The 14,116-nt window shown below is 37.4% G+C and overlaps 1 protein-coding gene across 8 annotated transcripts in view; it reads right to left on the bottom strand.

The window, feature by feature from the left end:
• The window catches only part of SUGCT (succinyl-CoA:glutarate-CoA transferase), a 775,307-nt gene that overhangs the window by 260,883 nt on the left and 500,308 nt on the right, over nucleotides 1-14,116 (bottom strand). The window contains exon 13 of one of the 8 annotated variants that reach the window (XM_060305066.1): nucleotides 6,181-6,292. The exons of the other annotated variants lie outside the window; for them this stretch is intronic. Within the exon in view, the coding sequence (XP_060161049.1) occupies nucleotides 6,251-6,292 (42 nt within the window). The 3' untranslated portion in view covers nucleotides 6,181-6,250. Of the gene's footprint in view, nucleotides 1-6,180; nucleotides 6,293-14,116 lie in introns of those variants that run through there. 8 annotated transcript variants of the gene reach the window in all.

Below are 14,116 nucleotides of genomic sequence, written 5' to 3'. Positions count from 1 at the left end.
CATCCACAGCGGAAGACAAAAGAGATAATCCATGCAGCAAACTAGGCAGTTCAGTAAAAAGTCTGCATGGCCATCATGAGACTCCCTAGCCTCCTTCCCCCGCTTTGCTCATAGAACACGGACACCCAGGCTTAAACCCCATAGGCAGAGATTTGTAAGATTTCTCTCTAGAGAACTGAACAGACCAAGGATCTAGATCTGTAGATGTTGATAATGTGGAGCCCCTCAATGAAAAAGCCTTCTTATCAGCCTATGCTCAAGAAGGCTTCCAGTCAGCTTTTTACTGTCACATTCTTCAAACTTATGGTTACCGTGGGATAAGGGGGAGAAGTGATAAACTGGGAGACTGGGATTGACATATACATACTACTTTATATAAAATAGATAACTAATAAGAACCTGCTGTATAGCACAGGGAACTCTGCGCAGTACTCTGTAATGGCCCATATAGGAAAAGAATCTTAAAAAAAAAAAAAAAAGAGGGAATATATGTATATGTATAACTGATTCACTTTGCTGTACACCTGAAACTAACACAATATTGTAAATCAACTGTACTCCAATAAAAATTTTTTAAAAAACAGATAGCCAATGCTGTCTTTCTATGCACCAAGCATCATTCCAAGCACATTTTAATTTTTTACGCAAATTACTTCATTTAATGCTGTATGCATTTAATGTTTTGCACATATATAGATAAATTTATTTAATCATCATAAAAACTATAAGGTAAGTACCGTTATCACCCTCATTTTTTCAAGTAGGAAACTAAGATATATAAAGACTAAAGTAACTTGCTCAAGGTTACAAGCTACAAGGTAGTATGGCCAGTTTCACAAACTTTCAATATGGACCCAGGGCCCATGCTTCCAATCTCTACAACATACTGCCCCCAAATGAAAGTAGAGACAAAGTCAAGGAAAAAGGAAAAAAGGGAAACAATGCAAACAGGCAACCAGGGACCAGAAGAAAAGGGTAAATCAGTTATAACACACTTACTCAATTTACTCATTGCATACATCAAAAAACAAAAGAAAACAAAACAAAAACCAGAAAACCAAGATGTTCTCTCATTCAATGAACAAGAGAATATGGGAGCAGAAGATTCAATACATGTAAAAGAATTGTAGCATTAAAAGACAAAAATAGAAAACAGGAGAGAAACCGAAAACAATCTATCTAGAAAAGAACTGTGGTGATATAGTTATCAAAGAAATATATAAGAAAACGTCCTGATTGAATGAGTTCATGAATATCCAACTAGCCTTAACCAATGATAAAGGATTCACATTAAGAAATATCACTAACGAGACAACCTACTGAATGGGAGAAAATATTTGCAAATGACATGGGTGATAACAGGTTAATACCCAAAATATATAAACGGCTCATACAACTCATTATCAAAAAAACAAAGAACCTGATTTAAAAATGAGCAGAAGAAATGAACAGACATTTTTCCAAAGAAGATATACAGATGGCCAACAGGCACATGGAAAGATACTCAACATCGCTAATCATCAGAGAAAGGCAAATCAAAACCACAATGAGATATACCTCATACCTGTCAGAATGGCTATTACCAAAATGTCTACAAATAACAAATGTTGGAGAGGATGCGGAGAAGAGAGGACCCTCTTACACTGTAGCTGGGAATGTAACTTGGTGCAGCCACTATGGAGAACAGTATGGAGGTTCCTCAAAAAACTAAAAATAGAACTACCAGATGATCTAGCAATTCCACTTCTGAGTATATATATGAAGAAAATAAAAACACTAACTCAAAAAGATATATTCATCCTTTATATTCATTATGCTAGTTGTATATCCATGAACTCATTCAATCTGGAATGCATATATCACTGCAGCACTACTTATAATAGCCAAGATATGGAAGCAACCTAAGTGTCCATCAATAGATAAATGGACGAAGAAAATGTGGTGTATATATATATACATACATATATATATATATACACATACACAGTGGAATATTACTCAGCCATAAAAAATATGAAATTCTGCCATTCACAACAACATGGATGGACCTAGAGAGTATTAAGTTAGTGAAATAAGTCAGAGAAAGAAAAATACTCTGTATTATCACTTTTTGTGGAATATAAAAAATGAAACGAATATATATAATGAAACAGAGTTACAGATAGAACAAACCAGTGAAAGAGGGAAGTGCAGAGGGGCAAATAGGGCTGTGGGATGAAGAGATACAAACTGCTATGTATAAAATAGATAAGGAACAAGGCTATATTGTATAGCACAGGGAAACATGGCCATTGTTTTGTAATAAGGTTAGATGGAGTATAAACTATAAACGTACTGAATCACAGAGCTATACACCTGAAACTAATACAGTATTGTAAATCAACTATACTTCAACTAAAATAAATAAATAAATGAAGCATTCAAAAAGAGCAACATGGGAATGCATATATCTTTCCAATATCTTCTTTCATTTCCTTTAGATATATACCCAGAAGTAAAATTGCTGGATCATATGGTAGTTCTACTTTTAATTTTTTGAGGACCCTCCATACTGCTTTTCATAGTGGCTGCACCGCACCAATTTACATTCCCGCTAACCATGCACAAGGGCTCCCTTTTCACCACATCCTCACCAACACTTGTTCTCTCTCATATTCTTGATGATAGCCATCCTAAAAGGTGTGAGGTGATATTTCATCATGGTTTTGATTTACATTTCCCTGAGGATGAGTAATATTGAGCATCTTTTCATGACCTCTTTCTTAACTAAAACATCAAAACCATTTGGAATTTACACGGAGTAACTGGGAAATTGCTTTTGTTAAAATTTCCAATCACTGAAAAAGTCCAGGATTTTTTCTCAAGCAGAAAAATCATCTATAGTAAATTCTGAAAGAATAAATCATTGATATAAACTACTGACAAACTACAAAATAAAAAAGAATCCTATTTCCACCCCTGACATGTTACAAGGTCTAAACTCTGCTGAAATAATAACGGTAACAGAAATGGAATTGATTCTTTCAATTTTCACACTATATATTGACTCTTCATTTTCAGATCTTCTCCTTTTGGAGACATCAAAAAATCAGAATGAAATAATATGAGGTCTACATTCACAAAATGAACAAAGAATAAAAACTATTTCAAGCTAGATTAAAAAACATACAAACAAAAAACAAAACAAAACAAAATTTCTCTTCCTCCTCCCAGGGAGAGTAAAGGGATTTTTTTTTTTTCTCTTTTGCCTCAGTTTTCTTTTTTTTTTTTAAGAGAATTTATTTTTTATTTTATTTATTTATTTATCTTTTGGTCACTCCATATGGCATGTGGGATCTTAGTTCCCTGACGAGGGATCTAACCCGTGCCCCCTGCAGTGGAAGCGTGGAGTCTTAACCACTGGACCACCAGGGAAGTCCCTGCCTCAGTTTCCTATGTAACTCCCTCAAGGTCCCCAGTACGTGGGGTGTACTATAGAGAGGGATCAGATGTTTTGAGGTTAAAGTCTCAGAGGTTAAAGTCTCAGTCTCCCAACTGAGACTTCAGTTGTCCTTTGCTAGAGGAAAGGTGCACACACTTAAAGTTTTGCTTAAGTTTAAAGAAAATGCAAGGACTTTTCTAATGTAAGTGTGAATGTTACCTCATGTTGAATGCGTCACGGTAATAAACTGGACATGGTTCTTCATCTCATTAGTCATTACTGTCTCTAGAGCCTCACTTACTGTACTACTACTTTAGTACCAGACTGTCACCCCCAGAAAGAATGACCTTGACTACACTGCCACGTATCCCAGATTTGGATCTGGGCACCACGGCCTCCATAACCAAAGAGAGCATACAAAATGCAGAATGGGAGATATGTGATTCCCGATCATAAATGTCAAAATGCCCTCCAGATCAGTTTACCAATGTGAAATATGGAATTTTTTCCCTATAAAACCTCATGAAACAAGGAGTGGTTATAACCTTTGTTGGAGGTGGGGAATATAATTACCTTTGACAATAGGATGTATCCTGGGGCTTTCAAAGCAAAACTATTATGCCTTTTATTTTTCTTTTACGTTTTTTGTGTGTGTGTGTGTGTGTGCAATCCTCTCTTAAACATTTGGTCTACAGATGGATAGACCTGTGATTTTAAATGGCCTAATGAGCCTCAGACAGACTTCTAAGTAACACTCATGAATAAGCCAAAGAGAGAGTCTCAGATGCTAACATTTACTGTACTAAGAACTTCTTTTCTGTTTGCAGATCTTTTTCCCTTTTAAAAAGTTAACACTTATTGAACATAATACATCCTGAATCTTTGGCAGGTGTTAAGCAGCTGACTTTAATTTTTTAAAGCACCAAATCCATCTATTACCAAACCAAAAAAAATTAGCTCTATTTATTTAGGTTATTTTGACAGTAAATCCTTCCTAGGAAAACGATTGCATTTCTCTGTAAAAATAAACTTTCCGTGAAGATTAAGACATGAGCTCATGTGGACTTACTCCTTAAAACACTGAAGGGTCCAAAATGTGACATTACATCTTCTTTTCTCTAACCCTTTAATTCAGGATGGAGGGACACAAATCAGCAATACTGGCTTAAAAATGAAATAGTATATCTTTCTATAATGGCACGAAATGCTATGGTACGGCAAGTGGCTTTAAGTTAAGGCATTGTCTAGACTGGATGTGAAATCCCCAACATGGGAGAACACTGCAGTAAGAAGGGATCAATCCCAGGAGAGCAAATGAGATTTGGAAAAAGGAGGGGAAAATTAACAAAGACAAACTAAGTTTTAATTCGTGAAAGGTTTGACCTTGGACTCAGGACTCTACCCTAACATCTGGGCTTTTTTTTTTTTATCATAAATTTGTCAGTGTTTTTGCTATTTTACCAACTGGCTGTCTTCCGCTGTCTACGCCAAAGTGTTCTCTGCCTTCAGTCACCAAAATAGGGACTAAGACAACAAAATAGGAACAGGTGCCTGGAGTACTACTCATTGTTAAAAAGGACCTTGGCTTCATCGAAGGGACTGGCATGATAAAGGCTGGTTGGTGAAGTGGGATGCAGACTTGTCCAGTTTTCCAATGAGTTGCTGCTCTGATATTATAACTTTCTTTTAAAGTATTCCAGCATGGACAGGTGATGTATCCATGTGGGTTCATTTTCATCTATACCCTTGGGCTGGTCATCTGTGCTAATCAAGAGTACACACTCCAGGCTGGTTAGCTAGCATGGGAAAACATCTTAATCAAAAGACAACTCCAGATACAATTATCACAAGAGAGTCCTCAGCTATCTCCAGATCTGATAAATACCAGGGGCTTTGTTCATTAGCACGATGGATATTTTTTTAAAAATAGAAATATTCTTTAATCAATGAAATTAGAGGCAAGATGTGTGATAGCAATACTGTAATGGCATTTCTACCTTCCCATAAATGAGGTTTAGGAATCTGGTAAAAGCTCAACTGTCTAAACTCTTTAGAATGGTGGCCTTGGCTCTCTGAAGAAGTCTTGTGTCCAGCCTCTGATTTGAAAAAGCATTGGTCACCACCTTCTGGAACTACAGGCAGCTACCAGGTCAACCAGAAATCACCTATGATTTATGAATAACCAAATTGGCTAAGGTCCTTTAACAACAGTGGTCAAGAGACCTTCCTAAAAACCTGGGGCAAGTAAAGCAAACTGGTTAGTGTAGGATTAATTGGATCAAAATACCTATATTTTCTTCATGTCAGAAAAAACATTTGTCTGCCCCTGTGTCTCATATAGATATACCGTATGAGCAGATCACCCCTGGAAAAAATAAAAATAATTCATACCACTCACTCTGTGCTATTGCAGTGGAAATTTTTCTTATTATTTTGTTAAAAATCACCCAGTGATGTCTGGCTTTTTTCAGTGAATTTACTCAGGAAGGGAAAGAAGGATTTCCCATCGATACCCTGTTTGTAGATTGTTTTCTTTCATTTGGTGACGGGTAGTTCAGAAGGATTTTCCTGGTGAAGTAAGGAGGTATGGAAATGTTTTCTTGACAGCTAAATGTAACTCTAGATCAAGTCTTTTGTTTACTTCATCACACATTCATTCATCCCTGCTCATGGATAGGGAGCAAAGAAAGTGGTAAAAAAAAAAGGTCTCCATGGTTGCCAATAAAACAGTGTGAAGCAGGAGATGAAATAGGAGCAGTACCTTATATTTTTTGCTGCTGTGGTAGCCTGTCTCCAAGATGGCAACCAATGATCCTTGCCTTCTGGTATTCATGCACTTGTGTGGTCTCCTCCCATATTTTGAGGGCTGACCTGCATCATCAATAGAACATTATAGAAATAATGGTGTGTGAACTGAGAGCAGATCATAAAAGATACTGCAGCTTCTGCTTTGACCTCTTGAAGCTTTTTCTCTGGGAAGCCAGTTGCCATGCCCTGGGGAGAGGCCTACTGGAGAGGAACAGAAAGCTACCAAGAATAGCCTGCACCAGTTTGCTGGCCGTGTTTCTGGATCATCTTGAAAGCAGACCATGCAACCCCAGTCAAACTTTCAGATGACTAGAGCCCAGGCCAATAAGTAACCACAAACTCATGAGACTCCAAGGCAAAATCACCCATCTAAGCTGCTCCTGAATTCCTGACCTACAGAAACCATTTATTTTGTTTAAAGTCACTATATTTTGGAGTAATTTGTTACGCAGCAACAGATAACTAATACAGCTGCTAACCCAACAGGATTTTTAACTCTATTTTCTTTTGACTGTCATATACTGTAGAGATTTTAAAAAGCAAGATGCTAATTTTCTTATTAGCCTCCCTTGTAGCTACAAGCAGCCCAGGAACCAATTTTGACCAATGAGACATAAGAAGAAGCCTACTAAGGTAGTTTTCTTATAAAAGGAACTGTTACAAAGGGAGAGTCACACAGCTTCCGTCCCCATGTTTCTGCTTTGAAAATAACGTCTTGAAGCTGAGGCAGCTTTCTTATAGCTGGGCTGCAGTAGGCATGAGAATGAAAAACTAATAGCAAAGGACTGTGGGGCAAACAGGAGAGAGCTTAGGTTCCCGATAACACTGCTGTCCAGGTGAACTAGTGCTGGCTACATCCTATCACCTTGGTAGGTGATTAAAAGAAACCCTATTTTTATAGCACTACTAGCTGGGGTTTCTATTACTTGCAGCTGACAGCATTCCTAATTGATGCAGACTCTGAATCGAAGAGGGAGGGCTTTAAATAACAGACCCTAAAATGCTGAATTGGCTGATGAGAAGGGAGAGGACAACAGGCTATGAGATTCCAAGTATTCCTGTTTGGAAAGAGGATTACCTTGGTTATACAGTGATGAAGCATTTGTTTTAACTGTTGCCTGTTGGGATGCATACTGAAGAAAAGAGGTATTATTAGGGGAAAATGTAGAAAAGCTGGTTGTAATAGCTTATTTTTCCAAGCACCCTATTTCTTCATATTTCAGAATGTTTAGAAAACTCACATGGGGAGGTGAGTAACTTTTCTGGGCACTTTACGGCATGTCAAATAGTAAGAACTTTTACACACATACACACACACACACACTGAGTGGTCAGGTCCTTCTGATGGCTTTGGGTTTGTATGCCTGGTTTACATACAATCTTTGTATGAAACTAAATAGGCAACTTTAAAACATGAGGTATTTTTTTTCCTTTTGGCTTTCCTCTGTTTTGATAAATACCAGTCAAGTAAACTTTTTGTAAATTCTGATTTATACTTTTCCCATTTAGCCCATGAATGGGAAATAAAAATTGGCAGGCATAAGAGCTCATAAAACTTATTTCACTTTTTGATCTACAATAAAATAACAATCATTAGAAGAGTAATAGTGGGCTTCCCTGGTGGCACAGTGGTTAAGAATCCTCCTGCCAATGCAGGGGACATGGGTTCGAGCCCTGGTCCAGGAAGATCCCACATGCCGCGGAGCAACTAAGCCCGTGAGCCACAACTACTGAGCCTGTGCTCTAGAGCCTGCAAGCCACAACTACAGAAGCCCACATGCCTAGAGTCCGTGCTCTGCAACGAGAGAAGCCACTGCAATGAGAAGCCCGTGCACTGCAACGAAGAGTAGCCCCCATTCGCCACAACTAGAGAAAGCCCACGCACAGCAACGAAGAAAAGAAAAGTAATAGTAACCATATATCAATCCTGTACTGTTTTAAAGCACATTATATGCATTATTTTATCCAATCTTCACAACAACTCTGTAAGTTTTAACAGTCCTTTTTGCCAAATGAGAAAACTGAGGATGCTTACAAAGCAAGCCCAGCCATCGTGTGGCTCCAGACTTCTGCTCTTAACATTATGCTCTAATTCCTCCTAATGTTTCTGTTACTGTTAATTCTACTGCTTGAATATTTCTCAAGGTTGTCTCCTTCCCTGATGGCCTCCACCTCCTCACTGGTCTCCCTGGCTCTCCTCCAATCTGACTGCAGCCACAGATGTCTTTCTCGAGTCTATACTTGCTCATGTTTACACACTGTCGTTTAAAGAATTAAGTCAAAGCTCCCTGACAGGGCACTTCTGAGTTCTGTGTCACTCACCCTTTACTTGCCCCCCAGCCTCTACTCTGCATTCCTCCCTGTTTTGACACCTCTTTATACCTCTCTTAATACTCATTTGATGTCCTATCCACGCTGGGTTTCTCCCACTTACCTAAGCTTTTTCTGTCCCAGACTTTTGCAGTCAATGCCGCCTCTGCCTGGAGCACTTCCTCTGACTCTTTTGGTCTGAACTCTCACAGGCTTTTCCTCTTAGACATCACTTCTGAAGCACCGTGTGCTTCTATAAATTTCAGTCCTCACTGGCTTGTCTCTCTCTTAGCTTGAATGTATAAATAATTTTCACCACCGTGCTCCCGGTGTTCAATATAGGTTCAAGTCATTCATTCTTTAAAAAAAGAAAAATGCTTGTACCCTCATTTAAATAAAAATTGACCAAGACACAGCCCATTCTAAAGAGTGAACAATTGCTAAGGAACAAAAGTGAAGCTGTACTCCATCCATTAATTTATATTACAACTAGCACCATCTTATCAAAGTAAAGCTTTGTTGGCACACTGCGTGCTACCCACACATATAGACAACATTCTGCTAGTTTCACAGATACAGCAAAGATCCCAGGCGCCTGGCCTAACTAAACTTGCACATTTAACTAGTCGTTCTCCTTGTAAAATATACCAAATTTTCTACACAGGAGAATGTATGTGTATATAGTCAATGTACATTTTATACATGTATTATGGAACATATGGAATTACACATTAGAATATTCTATATATGTAATTATATAGTCTCTCTATGTAATTAATTATAATTATCTAACAGAACAGATTCCCTTTCAATGTTAGAGTTATGTCAGCCTAATTCATGTCCTCTATCACCTTCCTAAACTCTCTGAGTAGACCAGATTCAATCAAAACTTGCTTTCCCAATATTTAGCATCCCACTGCCACCTTCTACTCCATGGGTGAGAGAACACCTCCTCTTTGTCTAATAAATCACCAATTTAATTTTCTACACTTCTTACTATCACCAATACAGATTCTAATACTGCTATGTACTTAAATATTTCTTGAAAACTATCCCTGTATCAACACCCTCAAAAAAAAAATTAACCTGGATCTCCCCTTATCTATTTTTAATGATAGCTCATTTTTTAAAATTTCCCTGTTTAAGATTTATTTTAATTTTTTATTTCCTATTGGATGAAGCTATTCTTTCTCAGAAATTCAAGCCTGTCCACAGAGGCCAGAATTTTGGGTCTCCATCCAACTTCCTTCCTTCTGTGCTTGATGGACATCCTCTGTGGCTATCAAATGGTTCACTATTAGCTTTGGTTTTCGTAAGTGTTTGTCTTTTCTTACGTCTTCATGAGTATTTGAGTTAGGAAAGGGCATATCACGAAATGTAAATATGATGCCATTTTGAAATGAAAGGCCCTGCCTGTCCTTCAAGGATCTCTCCTTCTGCCGTAGGTGGCACTAACCAGCTGTATTTCTTGGAAGAGAAGTGACAAATTAGGCAACAGGGCACTTGGCACGGCAAGGTAAACAAAGTTTCCACAGACTAACTCCTGTGGTCAAAGTCTCCATTTTATGCAGTCACTCTGTATAGAACATTCACTCCTCCTAGGAAGAAACAGCATTCAGTACTTTAGTAACAAACTTGTTCTTTCGAAAAAGAAAGAACAGCCTCACATTTTAAGCCTTTTACATTTCTTCCCTTGATAATACAGTTTAATTTTTAACTACTCTTCCTCTCCAAACTAATTTCAGTAGAACTTTTGAAGTTTAAAATCTGTGACTGGTTTTCATTGTCGTTACTATTGTGGTTGTTTTGTTATTGTTGGGTTATTTTTTTGAATTTTATTTTATTTATTCTTTTGTATGGCAGCAGGTCCTTATTAGTGATCAATTTTATACACATCAGTGTATACATGTCAATCCCAATCTCCCAATTCAGCCCACCACCACCCCTCCCCCGCCACTCTCCCCCCTTGGTGTCTATTTCTGCCCTGCAAACTGGTTCATCTGTTGTTGTTTTAAGTGACTTTGGCAGGAAATCAGTTTGGGGAGTAGAAAAGGTATCTAGAAAGATATCTATAATATCTTCTAAGGTAGCAAAAACTTGTGCAAAATTGGGGGAGGAATTATCTCCAACAGGATTAATAAAATCACAATGCATACAATTTTTGGCACTGAAACATAAAATTGGCTCCAAAGCACAGGTAATTTTGTTTCAAAGACCAGCTACTGTTAATAATATTGCAAGGAATCTGTGTTTGCAAATATTTCATTGAGATAACTGTTTTCAATTATTTTGAATATATACCCAGAAGTGGGATTGCTGGATCATATCCTAGTTTTAATATTTTGAGGAACTGCCATATTATTTTCCAAAACAGCTGCACCATTTTACATTCCCAGCAGCAGTGCATGAAGGTTATAATTTCTCCACATCCTTACCCAAACTGGTTATTTCTGGTGTTTTGATAGCAGCCATCCTCCTGGGTGTGAGGTGGTACCAGCTGTGGGTTTGATTTGCACTTCCCTGATGTTGAGCATCTTTCATGTGTGTTGACATCTGTATATCTTCTTGGGGAAAGGTCTATTCAAGTCCATTGCCCATTATTTGGTTATCGGGTTACTCGGGTTTTTGCTGTTGAGTTGTAGGAGCTAAAAATGAACATTTTTCCATGTCATTTATATATCATCTGAGCTGAAGTATCTGTTCATGTCTTTTGCCCATTTTCTAATCAGATTTTTTTACTGTGGTATTGAGAATTTTTGTTTGTTTGCTTGTTACTAGAGTATTAGTCCTTTGTCAGTTATGTGGATTGCAAATATTTTCTCCCATTCTGTAGCTTGTCTTTCATCCTCTCAACAGGGTACTTCAGAGAGTAAAGTTCCTAATTTTGATGAAATTCATCTTACCATTTTCTCCCTTTATGGATTGTGCTTTTATGTCAAGTCTAAGAACTCTGTGCTGAGTCCTAGATCCCGAAGATTGTCTCCTGTTTTCCTAAAAGTCTTAGAGTTTAATGTCTTACATTTAAATCCTGATACATTTCGAGTTAAATTGTTGTATAAGGTAGACAGGTTTATTTTGTTTGTTTACTTGCCTATGGATGTCCAATTTATCCAGAACCATTTGTTGAAAAGGTCATCCTTCTTCTATGAATTGATTTTGCATCTTTGTCAAAAATTAGTTCGGCATATTTACGGGGGTCTATTTCTGGGTTCTTTCTTCTGTTCTATTGATGTATGTTGTCCCTCTTCCAATTCCACACAGTCTTTATTACTGTAACTATATACGTCTTGAAATTGAGTAGATTAACTTCCCCCACTGTATTATTCTTTTTCAAAACTGTTTTAGCTAATCTATATCCTGTGCCTTTAAACTTAAAATTTAAAAGAAGTTTGTCTGTATCTTGCTGGGATTTTGATAGGAATTGCATTTAACCTATACAGTCGTCCCTTGGTATCTGCATGGGATTGGTTTTAGGACCCCTCGCAGATACCAAAATCCAAGGATGCTCGAATCCCTTATATAAAAGGGCATAGTACAATTGGCCCTCCGTATCCATGGATGGAACCCACAGATACAAAGCGTCGACTATATATCAGTATTGAGACAAGTGACATCTTTTCTATGTTCAGTCTTCTAATCCATGGACATGGCATGTCTCTCCATTTAGTTAAATCTTCTTTGATTTCCTTCAGCAATTTGTAGTTTCAGCATACAAGTCCTATACGCGCTTTGTTAGATTCACACTTAAGTATTTTATTTTTATTTATTTATTTTGCGGTACGCGGGCCTCTCACTGTTGTGGCCTCTCCCGTTGCGGAGCACAGGCTCCGGACGCGCAGGCTCAGCGGCCATGGCTCACGGGCCCAGCCGCTCCGCGGCATGTGGGATCTTCCCGGACCGAGGCACGAACCCGTGTCCCTTGCATCGGCAGGCGGACTCTCAACCACTGCGCCACCAGGGAAGCCCTATTGTTATTTTTGAGAGATTGTAAATGGTACTATATTTTTAATTTTACTCTCCAAAGGTTCATTGTCAGTATATAGAAATACAATTGATTTCAGTATGGTTAACATGCATCCTGTGATCTTACTGAGCTCACTTATTAGTTCTAGTTTTCTGTAGATTTCTGATGATTTTCTATGTGGTCAATTATGTCACCTGCGAACAAAGACCATTTTATTTTCTTCTTTCCAACGTTTATGCTTTCTATTTCCTTTTGTTGCCTTATTGCAGTGGCTTGTACATGCAGAGCTTTGCAGACACTCTTCATTAAGTTGGTAAATTTCTCCTCTATCCCTATATTTCTGAGAGTTTAATTATGAATGCGTTTTAAATTTTTGCCAAGTGTTCTTTCTTCGTTGACTGATATGATCACATGACTGTTCTTCTTTAGCCAGTTAATATGGTGGATCCATGGTAATCCATAGATTGGAGGACTCAACATAGGAAACATGTCAGCTCTCCCCAAATTGATGTATAAGTTTGACCCAATTCCTTTCAAAACTTCAGCAAGACACATATAAGCTTGTATTTTCAAATACTGTACCTTGCATCTCTGGAATAAACCCCACTTTGTCACAGTGTATAACTCTTTCTACATATTGCTGAATTCTATTTACGAATTTTTTTAAAGGTATATTTACTTCTATATTCATGAGGAATATTGATCTGTAGTTTTCTTTTCTGTACTGTCTTGTCTGGTTTTGGTATCTGAGTAAAACTAGCGTCATAAAATGAACTGCAGTGTACACTATCTTCTTTTAATTTCTGAGAGAGATTGTGTAAAATCAGGGTTCTTTTTTAAACACTTCCTTGGGGGAGTTTTAAAATTATGACTTCAGTTTCATTAATAGTTATAGGGCTATTCAAATTATCTATTTGATTATTTAATTATTTTATATTGGGTGAGTTGTGACAGTTTGTGTTTATTGAAGAAGTGGTCCATTCCATCTAACTGTCAAGTTTATATTCATACAGTTGTTCATAGTATTCCTTTATTATCCTTTTGGTGATGTCTGCAGGGTCTGCAGTAATATCCATTCTTGATATTACTCATTTCTGTCTTCTTTCTTTTTATCTTTGTCTGTTTTGTTGAGGTTTATCAATTTTATTAGTCTTTTAAAGAACCAGCTCTTTGTTTCAATGATTTTCTCTATTGCCTTTTCTATTTTTAATTTCATTGATTTCTGCTCTTACCTTTATTAATTCCTTCTTTCTGCTTACCTTATTGATGTGAGACTTTTTTTTTTTCTGATGTTTGTATTTAGTGCTAAAAATTTCCCTCTCAGTGCTGCTTTAGCAGCATGCTGCAAATTCTGATACACTGTATTTTCATTTTCATTGTGTTCAGTTTTTTGTTTGTTCTTTACTTCTCTTGAGATTTCCTCTTTTATCCATGGATGATTTACTTATTTACAAGAGTGTTGCTTAGTCTTCCAGTGTTTGGAGAGTTTTCTATTATCTTCCTCCTATTGATTGCTAGTTTAATTTCATCGTGGTCAGAAAGTACACTCTACGATTTCAATTCTTTTAAATTTGTTGAGGTTTTTCTTGTGGTCCAGGGAATAGTTTATATTG

This window comes from Globicephala melas, chromosome 9 (genome assembly GCF_963455315.2).
Source record: "Globicephala melas chromosome 9, mGloMel1.2, whole genome shotgun sequence".
In the NCBI taxonomy this organism is placed as follows: Eukaryota; Metazoa; Chordata; class Mammalia; order Artiodactyla; family Delphinidae; genus Globicephala; species Globicephala melas.
Note: the sequence above shows the minus strand (reverse complement) of the source record. Positions and strands in the feature narration are given on the sequence as shown.